Source organism: Branchiostoma floridae, chromosome 15 (genome assembly GCF_000003815.2).
Source record: "Branchiostoma floridae strain S238N-H82 chromosome 15, Bfl_VNyyK, whole genome shotgun sequence".
NCBI classification, from domain to species: domain Eukaryota; kingdom Metazoa; phylum Chordata; class Leptocardii; order Amphioxiformes; family Branchiostomatidae; genus Branchiostoma; species Branchiostoma floridae.
In genome coordinates, this window is record NC_049993.1 from 18,710,392 (window position 1) to 18,733,766 (window position 23,375).

A 23,375-nucleotide genomic window follows, 5' to 3' on the forward strand; every position below is an offset into this window, starting at 1 on the left:
ATCCTGCCAATAGTGACCACCTGTCCAGATATTCTTGGTCCCCTGAGTGGTTTCCTTGGGCACTTTAAACTGCACTTCTTAATGCAGGGCTCAAAATACCACCTGCATATGCACTTTAGTGCAGGTAAAATTGGAGCTGTGCAGGTATTTCTGGTGTCTACCTGCACCTAACCTGCACTGGTCCATGTTTTTTTTTTTTTACATAAATATCCTATGATGTAGGTGTACATTTTTGTATATGGAAAGTTATTAGCTGCATTGACTGTTACCACCTATAAAGTATAAAAGAAAAAAATTGCAATGATTACTAAATAATCTTAGTATGATCCATAATTCCTAAATTCTGAGTGGTGCAGGTAAAATTTGTCTGGTGCAGGTAATTTTCAACGTTACCTGCACCAGTCCAGGTATATGCAGATAAAAAGTATTTCGAGCCCTGTTAATGTCTTGGCCCACTGAACCAAACCAGACATGCTCCCTCCATTAGCCATATTGTCCCAGTACTGTACTGTAGGGTCTCCTGAGGATAATTAGCCTGAGACATTTTCTGCTCGCTCAGCAGATTCAGGCCAATCTATATACTGAACAGGCAGCTTCAATCAGGTCCAATCTGTGTCAACTCTTACTACAGTCTTAGTCATTCTGATTGTCTCAATACAGGTCCAATCTATATACAAATAATAATAATAATGATTATATTATAAATGACTGCGTAAGGACCACCTGGCCAATATGGCCATTTTTTTGGTAGTCCCTCACTCACTCATACTCACTCTCCGGTTTAACGTCTGTTGTTCCCCATCCTGTGGGGGTTAGATGTGCTTGCACGTAGATGAGGGGGCTTGATGGCAGCTCTCTGCAGTCCTTATAACTTCCTCTGTCAAACCCATACAAATGACCACCTCTACATAAGAACCGCCTGGTCATTGTGACCACTTTTTTTTAAATTCTAAAAACTTAATCTATGCATAGTAACCGAGTATCCACATAGACCAAATTTTATCTGTCCCCTTGAGCAGGTGCAACTGTACATGTACATGTACCTGGTTGATACATGAACAGTATGTGGAATTTGGTACTATAGTGAGATAAAGTAGAATATGCAAAGAAATTGATTGAATGTTAGGACAATTTAATCTATTTTGTCTTTTCCTTTTCCTTCTGCAGGAAACACAGCTCTCCATCTGGCTGTCATGCTGGGCAAGAAAGGTGAGTTCTGTGCTGCAGTTCTACCCGAAGTCTATAGGTGGGGTTGGGAACATGTGTAGTCACAACTCATGTTAACATGTTGTAACAGTTAAAGTTTTATATGTAAACTCTGTGAAAAGAAAGCACTCACCAACAAGCTTTCTGTCAGTCCTCTGAGGCAAGGGAAGTTGATTTTAGCATAATGGCATTGTGCATCAGCTTCCTAGGAATATCATTATTAGTTGCAGAAATTACTCATCATTTTCCTTCTCACTGAGTTATGATCATTACAGGTTACTTCAGCGAGGGAAGGTTTCAAATCTTGTGTCAAAGCTAGTTGTCTTCTATAAGAATAACTTATATTCCTAATTCAGATTGAATCTTACCATGATCTGTGATACCTGTGTTATGTTACCTTGTTCCAGAGTGTGTGCACCTGCTGTTGGCCCATGGTGCACCAGTGCGAGTGAAGAACGCTGCAGGCTGGAACCCGCTGGCGGAGGCCATCAGTTATGGAGACAGACAAACCAGTAAGGACTGTGGGCTACTAGTACACACTTCCTTATCCTTATGAAGCTTTAATGAAGGCTTCTTTATCTGATTTCTTTATCATGCTCACTTTGCACAGTTTGCTAAATGTACAGTTTTTCTGATGACAGTGAAAAAATATCTGATTGGTATGGATGGATGAAGTTTGTTCATTGTGTGAGCATCCTTGTGCAGCCAGCATTGAGCAATGTCAGGCTTTTCATTGACGTCAAACTAATTATAATTTGAATCCTCCAACAACCATGTTGGCGGGTAATTGAATTAAGCAGTAGTATCTTTGTGTGGTTTACAGACGCACACTGTAATCCAACATGGCGCAGGTGACGTCAAATGAAAAGCCTGTATACCAGTAGTCAGATCTGTATTCTCACATCTCATGGGCAACTTTTTTTCAAAGTGAACCTATTATTGCCACTTTGCATTATGTGATTGGAATGCTTATCATGCTGACTCACATTTAGTATTTTTAAAACCTTCTTTGTGACAGGAGTGCCACATTTTAGTGTCAAAATAAGTGTCAACAAATTATATACTTGAGTGTTAGTCTATTCATTGTTGTGCAGTATTATTAATTGATACATTTAGCTTCTGGTATTGTGGACTTGTACCGTAAAAATTGGGTAGTACTGCAGGGATCGAAATCCTTTTTTTTTTGCTACATGCAAAATTGCAAGTTGGCAAAAATTTGACGTGCAATTTGAAAAATTAAAAAGTACAATTAGTCTATACTGCAATGTTTTAGCCAGCATCCATCATTCCATCCTTCGGTGGAATTTTGCTGCTCAGGACGGATAAGAATTTTGCCTATTCTGTCACTTTTGACGGACAGTAATCGGCACATGAAAATATAGACAGAACTTGAAATTTTGAGAGATATCCACATAATCAGCATATAAGCTTGCAGCAAAGCCGAATTTGACTATTTATAACACCTACTGACGCCCGGTGATGATCCCCGTCAGACAAAGGCACTGTGGCCTCAGTATTTTTACTATAGGCCAGGTATTTTCAACATGCAAGATTGCAAGTTCAGAATATTTTTACGTGCAAATCTCAAAAATTATGTGCTAATTGCAAGTTAAGTATGTGTATTTCGAACCCTGTACTGTAATGCTATGCAGTCCTCAATAAAGGTCATTGCTTGCAGTACCACTTGTGTTCATTAGGTGTCTCTTCTGCCCCACAGTCACCTCCCTACTAAGGAAGTTTAAGCAGCAGTCTCGGGAAACTCTGGAGGAGAAAAGGCCGGAGCTTCTACAGGCACTTAAGGAGGTAGGGGGCATGTCTTATTCTCTTCCCTTTCTTCTTAGATTTCCTAAAAAAACTGACTTTAGCTGTGACAGGTAATTGGAGATCCTGTCTTCCAACAACATAGGACTATGGAACAATCTTTTAGAGAAAATAATTACCATTAGAGTTGGACAGAAGTTTGACCATGTTAATTCTTTCCTCAGTGCACACTGGGAGCGTTCTGTCTACCATCGGCTAATGCTGTATGAAAGTTTATGTACATAAACAAACTAAAATCATGAGTGAAAAACCCTGCCCGTATGGCCTTAGAAAGGCAATGAAACTACTTTTACATTCTACCCTTTTCTTATATTGTATTGAATGATAACACAGTGTGGTGTCATTGTTTACTAAAGAAAAGAAATGAAGTATCATCATCATCATTCTACAGTATAAAGATTGTTTCAATTGCTATATGTTTCTTTAGGCTATATTATATTTCTAATGGTATCTGTCAAAGGAAATGCAAACAGAGGGAATAATCAAATTTTTTGACAAAAATTTCATTTTGTGTCCAGCTAGGAGATTTCTACCTGGAGCTGAAGTGGGATTTCCACAGCTGGGGTGAGTTTAAAGTAGTCTTTTTAAACTTACCTGTAGTTTTTCCCTTTTTGTATAAGGAAATATTTGCTATGATCTGTGTCCTTTGGATGTAACAGTTATATGGACATCAGATCAAACTGATGGAAATTCATTTTGTATCAGGTTTTAGTTTTGACAATAAAATGTCCTTTTTCAGCAACCGTTTTTTTAGTCCCCTACAACCAACGGCATACACTTAAGTTATTGCTGGTATAGTATATCATCGTATGGTATTGTACTGAAGACTAACAGTGTTTTGTTGTGTGTTACAGTTCCCCTGGTGTCCAGAATACTGCCCTCGGACACATGCAGAATATATAAGAGTGGTGTCTGCATAAGGTCAGTTGTAACAAGCCATGCAATTGGTTGTAAAACCACCTGAGTTGTAACAAGCCATATGGTTGGTGAATACTTGTATACTGTTGATGAGTCATAGGCTTTGTAAATCACTGCAATTGTAACAAGCCATGCTATTCGTCCACAGTCATACATTATTAAATAACATTTTTACTCATAATAATTGGGCAACTTGCCAACCATAGTTTCATCATCATAGAGGAGAGGTATATGAGACACATGATGACAACTAACTGGTCAGGTAAAACAGCACAGCACATCTCAGTCCTATGTTATAATTCAAACACTGTCTACACAAGAGGCCCCACATACAGGAACTAGACAAACATTTTATTCTTGTACATGTTTTAGAAATTTAATAGACAGGTGGAATTGCTGTCCATTACAGTAGATATATATAAAGAGAGACACAAAAGCTATAGATAAGATCAAGTGAGTATAGCCTTTTGAGCATATACATCTATGGAGTGCTAAGCAAAGCCCCTCGGGGAGCATAAAGCTCAGAAGTGAGGCTTTTATATATTCATCCTGGCATGGCCGGTGGTGGTGATTGTTACAAAATGGTGCATGAAAACAAAACAATCATAAAGAGGTAAAGTGCTATGTAAAATGGCATACTTGGGCCTGAGCATATCTAGAATTACAGTACAAAGGTCTACGTCTTGTATCTAGAACTATGGTGTTACACTTAGAAAGACTGTTCCTGTAGAGTTCCCCCCATTGTTGGTAGCAGTGCAGGTGTAGTTTCCCGTGTCCCAGACTAGCGTGGGTCTGATCTGCAGGTACATCGCTCCGTCTGCTCCCGGACCCACTCGCACTCGCGAACTGTCGTCTTCCTCGTTAAGCACGATCCCGTCCTGATTGGTCCACTCGAGCTGCGGAGCCGGGCAGCCCTCAGCCTCGCACTTGTACACCACGCTGTACCCACTCCTGACAAAATAGTCCCCGGGGTAAATGGACACCACGGGAGGCTCCTCTCCGAGAAAAATCCTTGGAACATCCCAGAGGTTCATCCCGCGTAGCCTCAGTGGTGTTGAACATTGAACGTCGATCTCTTCACGGTCGTATCTTAGCAACAGCCACTGGCGGAAGAACACCATGTTGCAGTCGCAGTGCCAGAGGTTGTCGCCCAGCCACGTCTTGTTGAACTTGCCGTAGTGCTGGATCTGGTAACTCATCGTGGTCAGGCGATTGTCCCGAAGGTCAAGCTTCGTGAGGTCTTTAAGCTCTACATACAGTTCACTCACACTGGGGCCTATGAGGTTGTGGTCAAGATACAAGACAGAAATCTTGCTGAACAATCCAAAAGCTCCTTCTACCGTATCTAAGACATTATAGCTGAGGTAGAGTTCGGAAAGATGAGGGAAGTCTCGGAAGGTCCAGCCGATACTGTCGATGCTGTTATAGCTCAGGTTCAGTCGCCATATCAGGTTGTCATCAAGGAACGCATTGCCGATGTTCTGTATGACGTTGTGTTGGAGGTAGAGCTCTCGCAGCTTTGGGTGGTGCTGGAACACTGACTTGATGTCGCTGATGTTGTTGTGACTCAGATCAATGATTTGAAGCTCTTTGTTTCTGTAGATGCCCTTGTCGAGGTACTCTATGTTGTTGTGGTGTATGTACAGTTCTTTCAGCAGCTCGAGGTGTGCAAAGGAAGAGTGGATGGAAGTAATTTTGTTGTGGCTGAGATCTAGTTTTTGTAGGAGTTTATTCTGGTCTAGTGCATACTTCACACTTTTGATTCTATTGCTGCTTAGGTTTAAACTTTTTAGCTCTAGCAGCTGATCAAAGCTGTCATCAGCATCACTGATGTTATTATGACTTAAGTCCAACCTCTCTACCATACTTATCCTGCTAAAGGCTCCCTTCACTTCTGTAATTCTGTTGTGTTGTAGGTTGATTTCCTTCACTTCCTGCATGTTGGAGAAAGCTCTGGTGATGTCCAGTATGTTGTTGTGTCCTGCGTACAGTGACACTATGTGTGGAGTCCTGGAAAACTCCCTGTCCAGAGATGAGATGTTGTTATTTGATATGTCTAAGCCTTGCAGCTTGGGAACTTTCCTGAGTTCCCTAGCAAGTGTTGTCAGTTTGTTGTGTTGTAGGTACAACCACTGCAGGTTTTTCAGCCCAGTTAAGGTGTTGTTGATCTTCTGTATGGAGTTGTGTTCCAAATGGAGCTCTCTCAGCTCGCCGAGTTCTGTGAAGAGCCTGATGATGGACACGAGCGGGTTGTGACTCAGGTCCAGTCTCCTGAGCTTCCTGTTGTTTGTGAAGGCATCGATCGCCATGACGATCCTGTTGTGGTCTAGACTGAGAGCCTCTAAGTTGTCGAGCTTGGAGAAGGCGTTGGTTATAACGCTCACGCGATTGTGCCCCAGGTCCAGCCAGCGTAGTTTGGATAGTTTGTCGAGCGAGTTCTGGATGTCCCTGATCTTGTTACGACTCAAATCGAGAGACTCGAGCTGCTGTTGGTCCCGAAACACGTCTTCGATGGAGTAAATACGGTTATGAGCCAGGGTTAGAGTCTTCAGGTTTGAGAGGCTGTGGAACCCGTTTCTGAGGAACGTCAGCGCGTTGCTGTGCAGGTAGAGAAACTTGAGCCTCACCATGTAGTTGAGTTCCCAGGAGATGAACTGGATGCGGTTGTGACTCAGGTCCAGCAGTTCTACTTTCTTGTTCTGATGTAAGCTGTAGTTGAGATGTGCAATGCTGTTGTGACTCAGATCAAGGTGCACAAGTTCTCTCATACTCTGTAAGGCAGAAACGGTGGACCGGATCTTGTTGTTCTGTAGGAGCAGCCATCTTAGATTCTCAAGGTCGCGGAAGGCATCACCGAGATGCTGGATCTGGTTACTCTGAAGGTCGAGATATTCCAGCTTGTTCAACCCTCGGAACTGCCGTGTTAAGGACCACAGCAAGTTGTTGGCTAGGAGAAGTTCCTTCAGGTTGATCAAGTAATTCAGGGACCCTTGGATGTCAGTGATCTGATTATTGCTGAGATCCAGAGATTCCGTACTGTCCAGATCTCTGAACGCGTCACGGATCGTCCGAATTTGATTGTTCCGAAGGTTAAGGTCAACAAGTTTGTGGAGTCCCTGAAATGCTTTTGTGGCTATACGGATGTAATTGTTCCCCAAGTCCAGCTCCTGAAGTTTTTGGTTCGCTCGGAAGAGGCCGTTCACTCGTACAATATGGTTGCTGCTGAGGTCCAGTCGCCAAAGCTGCCTCAGTGATATGAACGCCCTGTTGTGGACAACCCTCAACTCATTGTTGTTCAGAAACAGTTGTTCTAACTGTTCTAGTCCTTTAAAGGCTTCAGCATTGATGGTCTTTATTTGGTTGTGTCCCAAATCCAAGTTCTTCAGCACCTTCTGGTTGGCAAATGCTGTACCCAGGTCTGTAATGTTGTTGTAACGGAGGTACAATGTCTCAAGCTTAGTAAGATTCCTGAAGGCCATCTTGATGGAGCTGATTCTGTTGTTTTTCAGATTAAGCCAGGTCATGTTGGTGGTTTTGTGAAATGCTGTTTCCACATTTCTGAGTCTGTTATACTGCAGATGAAGCACCTGCAGTGATCTGACGTCTCCCAGGATTTCGTCTATGATCACAAGGAAGTTTCTGGTGAGGTCCAGAACTTTGAGCCTGGTCAGGCCGTAGAATCCCCGCTTCTGTATCACAGAAATGGCGCTGTCCTTCAGCGACAGGTACCGCAAGTTTCGGAAGCCGCGCAGCTCGCCGGACCGTATTCCTCCCATGGTGAACCCGATCAGCTCCAGCCATCTTGCTTGTGTGGGGAGGTCTTCTGGTGTGTCCAGGAATCCCCACCCATGGCAACTAGCGCCCTCCCCCCACTCTGAGTCTATGTCTAACCCACAGTCACATAGCAGTGGGCAGAACTCTCCTAATGTTCCTTCTTGTGCTGATAGCTTTGGAACTTGGTTGAAAGTGAAGAGTGTGAGATATAGGAAGGGAAACATCCTGTTGGAAAGTCCTCAAAATTTTTAGTAATTTCTGTATATGGTACAAAATAGTTTTGGTGCTGTTTGAACAGGTGGTTTTCCTCACTGAGAAGCAATCCTCCCTAGTGGCCAGACCAGTACTGCACCCAGCATCCTGTTCCAGTCAAAATGCAGGATGGATATGGTTGCATCACTTTGTCACCAGTTCTGAAAATAGAATTTTTAAAACATGTTAATTAACTAACAAACCAGCATAGTTGAACTCGATCTGTAACCTCTTTGGCATATGGCTTGAGTTCACAAGCTTTAAATATTTAACTTAAGATGAAGAAATATTCGGATGTTTGTTTGTTTTAGAGAGGGTAATGCAATAAAATCTTTCAAATAAAGCAATATGATATGCTAGTAACCCTAGGCCTGTTCTTGACACAGAATTGGGGGGAACTTGAACTTGATAGAGTAAAGATACTGATTTTTTTTATAGTAGCAGTATTCAGTATTAGATCTATGATGTGTAAAATCTAATGCATATCTACCTTGATGTTTGCACCATGAACTGGGAGCAAAAATTTAGTTACATTTACAAAGCAGCTTGCCTGCATTTACTGGGGTAGTTAGTGTGGTTAGAAATAAGACCTCTCCGCTCAGCTGGGTGCTAACTCCTTACCGTCACTCAGTATATCTTACAGGTTGTCTGAAAGTCCTGGATGTCTTCCAGAAAGCTTTAACCTCTGTCTCAAGACATTAGCTGCAATTAGTAGTAATTCAGATAGATAAGGGTAAAAATACCTTTGAGTACCACCCACGTTTCTTGACTCTTAATCGGTACTGTCAGCAACGTCTTAACCATCTCCTCCAGGCGTTTTGCAGGCTTTCTTATATATTCTTGGGATTTATTTAATTTATACACACCAAGGAGTTGAGTAGCATGTGTTGACCCCTGAGAGTAACCACTGCCTGATGAACTCTTGTACAGCACACACAAGGCACCCTGGGAGTAACACAACCCATATGGACCTCCTGGGGGGAGGGGGCACACAGGGTAACAGGGGGAGGTCATTGTTGTCTTGGGGTGGGGTGATCACCAGGGATGGACCATTGCTGCCTCATCGGTGGTCTAACTTCAGGGGTGGACCATTGCTGTCTCATAAGTAGGCTATGGTCAGGGGTAAACCATTGCTGTCACATTGGTGATCTGATGTCGGGGGTAGACCATTACTATCTCATTTTGGTGGTCTACCATTAAGAGCAGACCATTGCTGTCTCTAGGTGGTCTATTGTCACAGGCAAACCATTTCAATTTACTGTCTTGTGAGTGTATCCATAGTGAGGGAAAAGTCATAGCTGGGTAACCAGTAGTCATTGTTTTTTTAGGGTGATCACCTGGGGTGGACCATTGCTGTGTGGGTGTCCATTGTGAGGAATAAGTCATTGTTTAAGAACATCTTAGGGGGCTGGCTGTGTAAGGCAGGGGTAATTGTTGTGTTAGGAGTGGGGTGATCATTAAGGATGAACCATTGCTGTCATATTCCGGGAAAGATCATTGTTGACCTATCAGTGAGCTGAGGAGGGGAGGATCATTGTTGCCTTGAAGGTGGGTTGATGATGAGGGGAGGATCGTTGTTGCCTTATGGGTGGGCTGATGATGGGGGAGGATCCTTGTTGCTGAACAGGTGGGTTGATGAAGAGGGGAGGATCATTGCTGCCCACAGTTGGGTTAATGATGAGGGGAGTTTCATTACTGCTGCATATCACCAGGGTGCAATGTTAATCATTCAGTGTCTATAGTACTTGGCACGCAGTAAAACACACGACTCTTTGTAGGTATTATGAAAGTTTAATAATGTTTCAAGTCAAGTTGATAAGTTTAAACATGCTGATATATACAACTCATCTAGTGTTTCAGACACACACTTCTGTATTGTATAATAAAAATTCAAAAGATATGTGATAGTAGTTGTATTATACATATATATGATGGTTATGGGAAGAGTATTTTTGTAATGTCTCAATATTTACATCGGAAGTGATGGTCTAAGAGATCAATTTATCGATTGTCTTCTTAACTAAGTATTGAATGTAAATAAACATGATTTGTCAATGAATATAAATTTTCACATGTACACTGATTAGCACTACATTGATCCATAATGTAGAATCTGAAATCAGAATGACTGTACAGTTTTTTTACAGGGTAAGGTAATCTGTTTTGGAGTGTCTTTGAAAGAGATCTCATTTATATCTGGCTGTAGACAAAACATGCCTCAAGATGAAACTTGATACTCAAAGTCAAACCCAGGGGTTCCATTATCCATACATGTCTCTGACCTTGACAGTTTTCCTTGGTCTATATATAGCTAGCTTTGGTGACCTTGTAGGCATTTCAACAGATGTTGTCTTAGTTTTGGAACAAGAACCAGTAACAAGTGCCTTGACATCTAGGCAGTATAATACAAAAATTTGGTGCAGCCAAAAAGAGATGTTCTACCCTGGCAAAGGCTGGCTAGAACTTTGCTATCTTATGAACAGGTACACTGTGCTTGTAGCATTACCTAGTGGGTTACTGGCGTGACAGATATACCTTCCTGCGTCCCTCTTGTTAACAGTCCTAATCTTCAGAGTTCCATTTTCCAACAGTTCGTACCTTCCCTGGCTGGTCGACACTTTCTTACTGTTGGGTAAGGTCCATTTTCTGATGGGCTCGGGGCAGCCGGGAATCTGACATCGCAGCAGGGCCTCGTTTCCCATCGCCGTGACAACGCTGTACGGAGTCGATCTCGCTCGCGGCGCGGTCGCTTTCACGGCGTCCGTTTCCCAGAGCTTCTCCCCGCGTACGCGGTCGGGAGTCGCGCATGTGGCATCGATGATCCTCTCGTCAGTCCTGCTGAGCATCCAGTAGCGATGGTACAGCAGCTCGCAGGTGCAGTGGAACGGGTTGTTACCGAGGTACGTGGAGTTCTGGTACCACGTGAACCAGCGGTCCAGCGTCGTCAGGTTATTGTAGGTCAAGTCCAATTCCTCGAGCCTGCGAAGGCTTTCAAACGCGCTCTCGATGCCGGGCGCGTTCAGCTCGTTGTGACTTATGTTCAGCCACCACAAGTGTGGGGTGGTCTCGAAGCACTGCTGTACGGACTGGAGTTTGTTAAATGAGAGGTCTAGCACCTGTAACATCTTCATCCCCTCGAGCACACCTGTTACGTTTGTCAGGCCGTTTCTGGTAAGATCCAAACTTCTCAGCTTGTCAAGCTTGCTGAAGGCACCTCGCATGTCAGACAGAGAATTGTTCCCGAGATAAAGCGATCGTAAGTCCAAGTTGTCCAGGTGTCCGTTGATGTGACTGACTCTGTTGTCGGTCAGATCCAGGTGTTGGATGGAGTCCACTCCTGTGAAGGCGCGATCCAGAGATTGGATGCTGTTGCTGCTGAGGTTTAGTCCAACAAGATCGGGGCTGTCGTCAAAGGCATCGGTGATTTTTGAGATGTAGTTGGAGGTGAGTTGAAGCCAGGAGAGGCGTGGTATTTTCTTGAAGGCCTTGTCGACGTTGGTGATCTTATTGTTGTCGAGGTGCAAGTCTGTGAGGGAATTCAGGTCCTCAAAGTGTCCGTTCACGTCTTGCAGTTTGTTGTGGCCCAGGTGAATGTAACGCAGGGCGGACAAACCTGCAAACGCCCGGTCTAGGAATCTGATGTTGTTGTTACTCAGATCCAGTGATTCAAGCTTTTCCAAGCCCTCAAAGACTCTGTACAGAGAGTCTATCTTGTTGTCTCGAAGGTCCAGCCACTGAAGTTCTTTCAGGGTGTTCTGTGTGTTTTCGTTGAAGACTTTCTTGATGTCACGAAGGCTGTTCCCAGCTAGGTACAACTCCTTTAAATTTTTCATCCCAGCAAAAACACCCTTCACGTGGTTGATCTGATTTCTGCTTGCATCCAAGTGTCTGACACTCTGCAAGCTGTTCAGTCCATTGACAAGGAAGAGAATGTTGTTATGGTCTAACTTTAGCGTTGCCAGATTATCGAGTCCTTTGAAACCCTCAGAGATAGAGATGATCTTGTTATGGCTGAGGGTGAGCCAGCGGAGCTTGGAGAGAAAAGAGAAGCCATTACGAATGGAGGTGATGATGTTGTGCGAAAGGTCGAGGAACTCCAGTTCTGGCAGGTTACTGAAGACCCGATGGATGTGCTTCACAGTGTTGTTACTCAGATGAAGCGTCCGCAGCTTGTTCAAGTTCTTAAAGGCGTCGCCGATGGACTCAATTCTGTTGCTGCTCAGGTGTAAGTACTCCAGGTTGGTGAGGTTGGAGAAGAGTCCCTCGATGTCTCCTATCTTGTTGTTGCTTGCGTCTAACCACTTCAGGTTGTAAAGGCTGTTAAAGAAGTTAATATCAACCTGATCAATACTGTTGTAATCCATCAATAACTCCTCTAACACGTTAGGGCCTTTTATGAGAGAGGTGATGGAAGTCAGTTTGTTGTTGGTCAGGTGTAGTGACTTAAGACGACCTAAGCCTTGGAAGACATCTTCAACAGAGGTGATTAAGTTGTTCCTCAAGTCCAGGTGCTCGAGTTTTGTTAGGTCGTTGAACCCACTGTCCAGATATCTGATACCATTGTTGCTTAGCAACAGCTCTCTGAGGTTGACCATTTTGCGGAGGGAAGTTTCCAGCCGCTCTATTTCGTTGTGTTGTAGGTCCAGAACTTGGAGCTCGGTGAGCTCGTCAAGTTCATACTCTATCGTCTTAATCTTGTTAAAGCTGAGATCAGCTTCGATCAAAGTGGTGAGACCGCGCATTGCATAGTCCAGATACTCGATCTGGTTTCCACGGAGATTCAGTTCTTGTAGCTCGCGCATGCCCTGAAATGGGTACCGCAGGGTTTGGATGACGTTGAAGCTCAGGTCCAAGTCCCAAATCTTATTCGCCCTCCTGAAGGTGTCTTCCGTCAGCCTACGGAGCTTGTTGTGTGGCACTTCTAAAGTTCTTAGCTCTGTGAGATCCGAGAGTTGTCCGTCTAGCGATGACAGGTCGTTGTGGGCCAGTTTCAGCACCCTGATCCTGCAAGGCTGATAAAACGTGTCGGAGAGTGAAGTCAGGTTGTTATAGCTCAGGTCCAAGTACCACAGTCTGGGTAATCCTTCCATCAACCCTTCAGAGGACACCAGCCAGTTGTGACTCAGGTCCAGTTTCAGCAGTCTCTCCAAGCCAACAAATGAGTGATTGACATCCACCATCCTGTTCCATTTCAAGGTCAGCTCCACCAGGTTGCCAAGTTCGTGGAATGTTCCATTGTGGAACAGGTAGATGTTGTTGTGGCTCATGTCCAGAAACAGCAGGCTGGTGAGGCCCTGGAACGTCTGGTTGGTGATGTGCGTGATGTCATTGTACTTTAAGGACATGGAGCGGACTTTCTTGAGATGCACGAAAGCCTTGGCATGAAGGACCTTCATGATGAACCCCTCCAGTTTGAGCCAGATTGCGGAGACAGGGATGTTGTCTTGGGTGTCCAGGAAGAAGTGGTAACCACGGCAACGCACGCTCATCCCCCAGGCCGGGTTGTCGTCGCACTCGCACAGGTCGGGACAGTAGTCGGGGTCAGGGGTCGGACCCGGCGCTGTTACCTGGGGCGGAGCCGTCGCCATGACAATGTTGTCTCGTCTTCCCGGAGGAAGCACCGTGTCGAAGTTCGTTCTCCGATTTGTCGTTGGAGGCGGCAGTGTGGTTATTCCCTCAACAGAAATGAAGACCATATCCTCATCTTTCCCATTAACGTTCTCAGCTATGCAGTGGTACACCCCTGCCTCATGCTTCTGTATCTGCCCTATAAACAGAGAGCCTTCCGATGACACGCTTGTCCGAGGGGCTCGATGTCCCAGCTCGAGCACCTCTGACTTCGGGGTCTTCCAGCTCAGCTTTGTGATCGGACACTCAGTTGTGCGACAGTCGATTCTGACGTCCTCTCCTTCCTGTACCGTGAGGAAACTGTCCGACATTCGGATCCACGGCGGATCGCTGTTTGTAGCAAACTCCTCCTCCGCAACATTCCAGATCTTTTCCCCGAACACTCGCCTCGGCTGGGAGCAGGTCACGTTGATCTGTTCCCGGTCGTTCCTCGCTGCGATCCAGGTCCTCATGTCCCGCATGTTGCAGCTGCAGTGCCAGGGATTGTGGGATAGGCGGAGGTCGTTGCCGTGGAAACTGGTCATGTTGGTGACCATGGTGGAGAGAGAGTTGTGCTCGAGGTTTATGGTCCTTATTTTTGGCAGAAAAGCGAAGATGCTTCCGTCCAAGAGTGATGATATCCGGTTGTGACTCAGGTCCAGGAGACGCAGACTGCGAAGCTCACGCGAGGAAAACTTGACTGACCTGTTAGAAAGAAAGACAAAAAGGAAGACTGATAGTGAACACTATCTCTCCTTTCTGTAGGATCCTTGATAAAAAACAGCTCTTTGTAACTTTCCTGCATACCACAGCTCCAATACATGTCATGCCAGCAGAAACACTAAAATGTTTATCGTTTATTGTTCATTGACTCCTTTAGTTGTTGACATATCATTGCAACAACTACTCTTCCAGGAGTAATACACATAATACTTGGACACTTTCAGCAGAAACACTTTCAAACTGTCGAAGCCAAAAACTAAATATCATGAGGAAACTTTTAGGTACAGGTCCATAGCAATATAATGGAACATTATGTTTTCCACATGATTTACAATCTGCTATCGAAAATCTCTTTAAAGTAGTTTCAGCAGGAGCTTTGTATGTCAAGAAAGAAAAACATTTTTGCACGACAATTGTACACTGGGCAATGCATGGTAACAACTATTACACAAAGTACAAAATATATTATCTGTATAGTTTTTGTGCAGTTTATAAGTCTATGTTTTATGTCCAGGAAGATTAGCTACATGTACTTACAAATCTATGTATGTTAGTTAAAGTTTCCAAGTAAGTATGTATACCTAATGTCATTGTGCTGAAGATAGAGTGCAGTCAGCGCCCCCAAGGCCCCAAACGCTCCGCTGACATCCTTGATCCTGTTGTGGCGCAGGTCCAGCTGCTTGAGTTGTGCCAGGCCAGGGAAGGCGCCTTGTACAGCGGAGATCTGGTTATGGCTCAGGTCGAGTTTGCGCAGCTTCGTCAGCCCCACAAGGGTATCTTCCAGCGTTGTGAGCTTGTTCCGTGTCAGGTACAGATTCTGTAGCTGCCGTAACTCCAGAAGTTTGTTCCGCATCGACTCGATCTTGTTGTTGGTGATGTGGAGATCCACAAGCTCGTCTGCGCCTGCGAAGGCGTTGTCGTCCACGGTTACGATCGCGTTGTCGCGGACGGAAATGTAGGTGAGCTTCGGGTACACCGTGAATGATTCAGCAGGTAGGTGCGACACCTGGAAGTTTCGGATGTCCATCAGGAACGTGTCGCGCGGAAATCCGGTCGGGAATGTCGTTTCTGTGCCTCTGCCATTGCAGTCTGTCCGCACGCCGCCGTAACCGTCGGTGGTGCAGGTGCACACGGGCGGGCATCCCTCCACTAACGCCACTTTTACCAGCAGCAAGGCGATTAACACACAACAGAACATGGTCACACTTGCACTTGACTTTCCTCTGTCAAACTTTGCAAGCCTGTACTGGCTGTAGCACTCTCAGACTCAGAGTCCCCATGGTCTGGTGGCACAGGAAAGAGCTGCTGTCTGCATGTTTCAAGGCCGAGGAATGAAGGAATTCTCCTGAAGGTAGGTCAGTTCCTGAGGTTCGGTTCTGCTTCCAATCTGCCTCGCATTATTTACACAACTTAAGTGCCAAGACAACTTCCCCCAACCCTGGGGCATTCCTTCAAGACAAACAACAATATTTACCACTTCTGAAGCTCACGCGACCTTGAACAGTCCTTTCCTTGCATATCAGAGTTTGTTTTGATCACTTTGAGAGTCGTGGTTCGTGTCTTTCCAGCAGCATTTTGGACCGACATGTGTTTTTTACTTGTGCGGCATGTTTGGATCCAGAGGTAGTTGGGTATCTGCCACCTTACACAACACTCTTGGCCCTTTGGTCCAGTTTCTGGACTCTGACCTCCCTTAACCCGACGTCTTACTTATTCTGACACTTGAAGGAGTTCATTCTGTTATGGGGGCATCTTGGGGAATGTGTGGCTCCTTCCGTTGTAGCCTACTTTCCTCTGACAACTTCCTGGCCACCCAAACTTCTGCGTCTCTGCAGACACAAAAAAGCAGGTCACTCAGGATGCACCACAACAAACAACACTGTTTTGTAACAACTCTCCTGTCTTGTTCTCCAGGTGACTTGTGTCAGATGTCACTGCCTAAAACGTTGTGCATTGCAAAACATATTAAAGACTTACATGTAAACTCTCTACATTGTGTAATAGTAATTGAATGAAAAAAATCATCTAGGTCTGTGTTGGGAGATCTTAGAGACTCAGTAAATATTTCTATACTTTTGATTCAGCACACAGATTAATCAGTTGCTGTATACATTGTGTATATGCTAGATATTTAACCACTTTTAGTGCTCTTCAAATGGGTATGTCAGAAGGGTCAGGCTTTTCTGCTAAAGAACAGTCACCACTACTCATTGACAAGTACATGTACATGTGGACATTTCAAAATTCAATGCATATGTTTATATGTGACATCCTAATTTCATGACACATTTTTTTTGCGCTGTCAAATTACAATTCAGCTTTTACAGTAAGACAGAAGAGAGTAAGCCATAGGGTCTTAAAGATTTACAATCAGCTTCAGGATTTCCTGGAGATCAAGTCTCCATTTCTCCCAAGACTGACAGGACTGTCTACAGCTGTTACTGTACTCTGTTCTATAACCTGCCCTGCCTCCACCCCGATCTCTTGCGCAAAGGGTCCACTCGGTCTCCTCAGCTAAAAATAGTAAAATAGGTTGAATACCAAAAGAAAAGCAAGCTATTAATATAGAGGTGGTCACTTGTACAGGTTTGACTACAGGTATATATCAATGGCCAGGTGGTCCTTAGGTAGATGTGGTCACTAGTACAGGTATGCACTGCATATCAATGGCTTGGTGGTCCTTATGTAGAGGTTATGACCTGGCCATGGGCAGGTTTCACTGTACTTTCAGTCTTTTGTAGGTGTTACTGTCACAGCGGTACAATAGACAAAGGTAGCAACTCTAAGATAAAGCAGTGTCAACCTTCCACAAATTGAAAAGTTAGTGCAAGATTTAGTGGTGAGTTTGTATCAGACTTTCGATGACTGTGTTTTGCCAAGCATTGCAGTACTCTCCAAGCAGAGGATCATCTCTAGCTGTTGTTTGTTTAAGGCACTTTTGTCAGGCTTCCATTTTGTCCTGTTGTCTTCTTGTCTGACGGACATGAAGAAAACAGGACAAAATAGACAGCCCAACAAAAATGCCTAAAATATGTAAAAACACAACCGGAGCCAAACCTCTGCTTGGAGAGTAAAGCACCAGACTGTGACAGCCAAAACAAACACGAGCGCTTCCCCCTCCTGTTGTGTTTGGCCTTGTTCTGGTTTATGTGTTCCTATAGGACTTATTTAACTGGTGTAAATGAGTATTTCAACAAGGCCAGAGGAAAACAAGTAACCCTTGTTAGTTACAGGACAGGACATAGCTGGATTTAACTGGTGTAAATGAGTATTTCAACAAGGTGAAAGGGACCCCTGTTACTACTGTTACTGTTAGTTACAGGGCAGGACTTAGCTGGATTTAACTGGTGTAAATGAGTAATACAAGGCCAGGGGAAAACAAGGAACCCCTGTAAGGCAACATGAACTGAATTTTATGGGCAACACCCCCTGTAAATCCAAATCTCAAGATGGAGTCATAAAAAAGACTTACTTACGAAGAACGTAAAACTCCTTTCACAATTCCTGAATAATCTCTCATTTAAGAGATAACACAAGAAGTGAACAGACATAAACAGGTGCAGTGACAAGAAAATCTTTCCAATTTGAATGAATAAATGAATGTATGAATGAGTATACAAGTGAATATATGAATGAATATTTGAATGGAGATATGAATCAATGAATGAATGAAAAAGGATCGAAAGAATGAAGTTGTTATTTCTGCTGATACTACTTGAAAGCATGGACCTAAGTCTGTTGTCTATCAAATTAAGATTACTTGACTTTATTGTCAGAACAGTCAATGATTCTTGTATCTCAAAGTCCTGCCTTTATCAAGGTTACATTCCACTGTTAAGTTAGACTCAGAATGTTGTGAATCAAAGGTATTTGACCTTATTGTAAGGACACGCACACTAATCCCACAGTACAACAGCCATGTAGCTAGTTGGAGTGTTAGCCTTGTATTCAGTACGTTGTGGGTTCGATCCCTGACCTAGTTATACCAAAGACTTTCAAACTGGTACATGCTGCTTTCCTGCTTGGCATTTGAGAAAGATTGTCATCATGGTACATGTAGTTGAACGCATATAACACTAGCAGTGGACTAGCCCCTGGCAGTAGTGATTGCTTAAGGTTGTGTGGCCCACTGCTACAGAAACAGAGATGGGCACTGCCCTATGCACCAATACCAATTGTAAGAAACCATAATTCAGCCACTCAATTGAATAAACAATTGTTTCTCCCAAACCATCTGGTGCGGGAAAGACGTTTAAGTTTCACTGTCAGTAAGGAAAGCCATGCTACGGCCGCGTGGCGCGTTGGTACATCCGATCCCTCAATCTCGGAAGTTAAGCAACGCGCAGTCCGGACAGTGCTTGGATGGGGGACCAACTAAGGACGTCCAGATTGCTGTAGCCTCACGAAGCTTTCCACGAAATCGTTTTACGGAAGGGACGTAAAACGGGGGTCCCGTGCTCGAGGAGGGGCCTCGACCACGTTAAACAGCCTCATTACCCTCACTTTGGGTACCTATACTGGCTGCAAAATACACCCGATATTTATATCTTATTAAGGTTTGACTGTCCAGGGTTGAGTAGTGCTGTGGCATTTCCTTTTTCCGCACATGTTCCTCTAATCAAGGCTGTTATGTCTGTGAGTCATGAGGGGTCCCGCTGCAGGCTGAGTTGGTCACTAGACACTTGTCAGTGGACCCACTTTGGCTGTGTTTTGTTAATTGTCAAAAGATCACCCGATTTTTAAGTTTACAGAATGATAGAGGGTTGCCTGTATTTCTCTCCTAAAAACTACTTTATGATATATCTAGTTGTAATGTAAATGCATTTAATTTCATGGGGATTTAATTTTGTGGTAGCGGGAAAAAGGACTTTAAATTTGATGGTGGTTTTAAGTTTGCGTAGCAGGATACACTGTAGTCTCTTAATGCCATGGAATAATGATTACCGGTGGTTTTAAGTTCGCTTGAAATTGGCAATGTGAAAACCGCGAACATAAAACCACCGTGACAATTTCTGCATTTACAGTACTCAGCAACCTACCTCTAAAAATGCTAGTCAAGTGCTCTGTCTCTCTGGTATTTTAATAACATTATACGTTTTAAGAAAATATTCACAATGTAATAATATAAAAAAAAATTATTTCTTTCCTGAGATATGCCTAAGAAATGATTGGTGACTGACACATCTTGATATTATTTACAGACTTCTTGGCTGATTGATTTCCGTGCTGTGGGATATAGGCTTAATAATTTCCTCACAAATGGTGGAAATAAAGCATCTGAACCAGTGCCAATGTCACAAAGGTCTTCAACTCCTACCTTCACACTGTTGACCTGCTAATATAAAGTCTGTCTAGCTGTTTCATAGCAGACAGGAGTCAACTTGGGGTTATTTAGTCTTTATTTTTCCCACTTGTGTGTTAATTATACCTCAAATCTTTGCCCAACAGTTCAATCTGGTATTTTCATATTGGCTTGGGGTGGACTGTAAATTTTAAGACTCTATAACTTCTAAGAGGTGTCAATTGGAATGAAATAGCTTTGAATAGTTATTTCCATTGTAATACTTTTCTAGCCTAGTATTCAGCCGTATTATAGCTCCCAAGTCTCTTCTGTCCTCTGAAGAGACTCAGGAGCTATGATATGGCTTGATACCGGGCCAATACGTTTCTAAGTTGAAATGTTATCAATGAACTGATAATGAAAGGAAGCACAAATTTTAGGTAGAAAAGTAACACGTTGAAGTTTTTACGAAGTACTATAAAACTGTTATAAAGAAAAGAATTAATACTTCTTCAATTGTTAGAAAATGACAAATCAAATTATTTTAACTTATTCATAGAAGGTCAAAAATCTCTTTTCACCTAACTTAAAGGTATCCTGTAAATAAATCCTAGATGTATTTAAGCTACAAAGCCAAGAGTCCTTTACCTTTTTTTTAAGTACTGTAAATGCAGAAATCTTCGCGGTGATTTAATGTTTGCGGTTTTCACGGTGGCCGCTTCACCGCGAACTTAAAACCACCGCGAACATTTTTCCATGGCAGTAAGAGACTACAGTGCATGGTGCTACCGCAAAATTAAAACCACCGCGAAAAGTCCTTTTTCCTGCTACCGCGAAATTAAATCCCAGCGAACTTAAATACATTTACAGTATTGCAACAGGTATGCTACAAGCAGAGTACAGCTTGTAGCTTTATAGAGATGACATCATGTCTGTGTACATTCTCCCAGTCTGCTGTCATCACAGATCTTTGACCTGCCAGCTCACTCAGGCTGTTTGGCAACTTTGTAAGACCTTTTTGGCAACTTTGTAAGACCTTGATCATGAAACTTTGCCAATGGATCGAGTAGCCCCTTTCTTTGACGTGTGATGGCCAGATCCTATTGTTTCCTTAAGCTAGGGTACTTGCCAACTCCTAGCTATCATCATCACAGACCTTTTAATTTGTACTGGCTCACTTGTCTGTTTGACTTTGTACCTGTAAGACACTCAAATCTTGCCAAAGAGTTAGGACTACCGAGTTGTGCCATGGCCAAAATTTATCCTATTACAGTATCAGTTCTTTACAGCTATCTTAATCAAGGATCTTGCCAACTCTTTGCTTGTATGAGAACTTTAGAAGGAACTTTCCAGTACAAACCTGGTTTGCCAACTTTTTGCCTTGTATTATGAGAACTCGAGTGTTATGTCATGTGCAGTTTACTCATTCAGTCATTGATTATATCATGACAGATCAGATTCTGCTACTGTAAAACTATAAACCTTGAAACTAAATGGCTTATTTTCAATTTCAGGACTTTCATGATATGAGTTTACAGTATATTACTTTAAACATTAACTGCACTACGTGTTCAACCACAAGCTCATAATGCTGCCACAATGTCCTTTTCCCTCCTGCCACAAAATAAAATCCCCACTAAAATAAATGAATTTTACAGTACATCAGACTTCCCAAACTTCAGCACCACAGAGCAAAAATGTGTGTCCTTGCTAGACTCCTGTCTGTCTTCACGCAGGGTTTGTTTAGTAACTTTGCTAAGACCCCAATCTCAGAGTGCCCTAAACATTAGCTGGAATCATCGCTTTCAACAGGACACCTACCAAATGTGATAAGGTTCCCGTGAAAATAAATGAATTTACAGTACGTCAGAACCATGGAGCAAAAACGTGTGACCTACTAGCTAGACTAGAGCTCCTGTCTGTCTACAACTTGTAGTACAAGCAGGGTTTGTTTAGTAACTTTGCTAAGACCCCAATCTCAGAGTGCCCTCAACATTGGCAGGAATCATCAGTTTGAACAGGACACCTACATTTTTTTGTACCAAATGTGATAAGGTTCCTGTGAAAATATATGAATTTACAGTACATCAGCACTATGGAGCAAAAACGTGTGACCTACCAGCTAGACTAGCTCCTGTCTGTCTTCAAGCAGGGTTTGTTTAGTAACTTTTCTAAGACCTCGAACCCAGATCTAGAGTGCCTAAACATTGGCTAGAAGCATGGCTTCAACATGACACCTACCAAAGGTGCTTAGACCTACCGACCCAGAGATTCTAGTCTTCATGTGGCACCTTGAAATTTCTACAAGACCTCTAGTTCTAGTATCTTCACCTTTGTACTCCTTTCCTGTTGTGTAACACATGATGATGTCATGGCTCCATCTGGTATGGGTTAACCCTAGAGCTTCTGGCCGGCTTTTGTCTGTTTTCCTGTTTATGTGTGTCTGTTTGAATATTGACCCTACAAGTCAATTTTCAAGAAGGTATAAAGATCTGAGATCTACTCACAGAGAGCCGGTGAGGTAAGCCTTGCCAGATGGGTGTCTTGATCCTTGTCCAGGGTTTGGGGGAGAGTTTTGTGCCAAGCCGGTTTCTTCTGTCATGTGGTAGAAGTGAGCTAGCAGTCTGCTCCTGTGTTGGGAGACCCTGTACTGTGTGTTCATCAGGGCCAGCCGGGAGGAAATCTCACATGTGGCTCAAACCTGACCCCAGGTCAACTAGCAGGGACCAACCACTAGCACTCCATGGTCACAATTAGGGATGAAGCATTGTTGGTTGCGTCTGAAGGACATGGGTTAGCTCAAGCTCAGGTTACTGCCTGCTTTCTGTTTTGAATTACTGGTAAAGTTGCTGGGTACAGGGCAACTTTTGTGCAGGTAAATTAGAGTAGACTTAAAGTAGTCTATAGTCTACACTTCTATGTACATGCATGTCTTTATCAATTCAAAGCTACATCAACTGTGTAGATTCGTCATACGAAAGTTAATAGCATGTATTTGTTAATCTCTTTTCTAGAGACTGGATCTTATAGATGTACATGTATGCTGTGGTATATATTCATAAACTGAGCACTTCTGTCCAGTGTAACTTCAGTTGATTTATAATGATCAGACAGTCAAGGTCAGAGAGGATCTTGGGTTCCTCCAGCTGGTAAATCTTCAAGTCAAAGGTTAAGCATCAGAATTTGTAACAGGTATGGGCAAGCTGGGAGCTTACATCACAAGCACATTATTTATTCAGTGCTATATTAGATTCAGACTAGGGACTGGTAATGGTGCACTGGCCCAGTCGGTAGATCCCCGGCCTAGTCATACCAAGGACTTTGAAATGGTACATGCTGCTTTGTCTGCTTAGAATTCAGGCTTTGGGTAAGGGTATGATACATGTACATGTACATTGTATGTATCTGGTCCTAGCCCCATGGGTATGAATTTGCAATAGAACATTTGTAGTTGAATTCACAATATATGTGCTGCCCAGGACTAGAAATGGAGATGGGTAAAATTGGTGTGGGAAAGACTTAACCTGTTAGTATAAACTAAAAAGTAATTCAGACCATTGAATTGAACCAAAAAGTGACACCAAAACTTTTGAGATACATGTACATGTTCATTTGCATTATTCATATAAATGTTCAACAAGTAATAAAGAGTTTCTGTACTGAAGTAATTTCTTAGCACCACACTAATGAATACATGGGAAACAAAAACACAATAACTAACATTTCTAGTTACAAGTCATTTTGTACATGAAGTACGTACATTGTCAACCTCAGGCCAGACTAATTCTATTTG

General features: G+C 43.3%; 3 protein-coding genes across 3 annotated transcripts in view; 1 reads left to right on the forward strand and 2 right to left on the reverse strand.

Moving 5' to 3' along the window:
• Positions 1-4,014, forward strand: part of LOC118432284 (ankyrin repeat domain-containing protein 13C-like) — a 5,944-nt gene extending 1,930 nt beyond the window's left edge. Inside the window, exons 2-6 of the mRNA XM_035843821.1 lie at positions 1,168-1,209; positions 1,614-1,718; positions 2,924-3,009; positions 3,546-3,591; positions 3,882-4,014. Of these exons, the coding sequence (XP_035699714.1) occupies positions 1,168-1,209; positions 1,614-1,718; positions 2,924-3,009; positions 3,546-3,591; positions 3,882-3,991 (389 nt within the window). The 3' untranslated portion in view covers positions 3,992-4,014. The remainder of the gene's footprint in view (positions 1-1,167; positions 1,210-1,613; positions 1,719-2,923; positions 3,010-3,545; positions 3,592-3,881) is intronic.
• A 241-nt stretch (positions 4,015-4,255) lies between these two features.
• On the reverse strand, positions 4,256-9,007 carry LOC118432279 (protein artichoke-like). The gene is made up of 2 exons (XM_035843815.1): positions 8,715-9,007; positions 4,256-8,132 (listed from the first exon to the last, which is right to left on the reverse strand). The coding sequence occupies exon 2, from the start codon at positions 7,941-7,943 to the stop codon at positions 4,641-4,643; it is 3,303 nt and encodes a 1,100-aa protein (XP_035699708.1). The 5' UTR covers positions 7,944-8,132; positions 8,715-9,007; the 3' UTR covers positions 4,256-4,640.
• A 1,381-nt stretch (positions 9,008-10,388) lies between these two features.
• On the reverse strand, positions 10,389-22,344 carry LOC118432277 (toll-like receptor 6). Its single transcript, XM_035843813.1, has 3 exons — positions 22,090-22,344; positions 14,883-16,130; positions 10,389-14,283 (listed from the first exon to the last, which is right to left on the reverse strand). The coding sequence occupies exons 2-3, from the start codon at positions 15,497-15,499 to the stop codon at positions 10,440-10,442; spliced, it is 4,461 nt and encodes a 1,486-aa protein (XP_035699706.1). The 5' UTR covers positions 15,500-16,130; positions 22,090-22,344; the 3' UTR covers positions 10,389-10,439.
• Between the last annotated feature and the right edge of the window lie 1,031 nt (positions 22,345-23,375).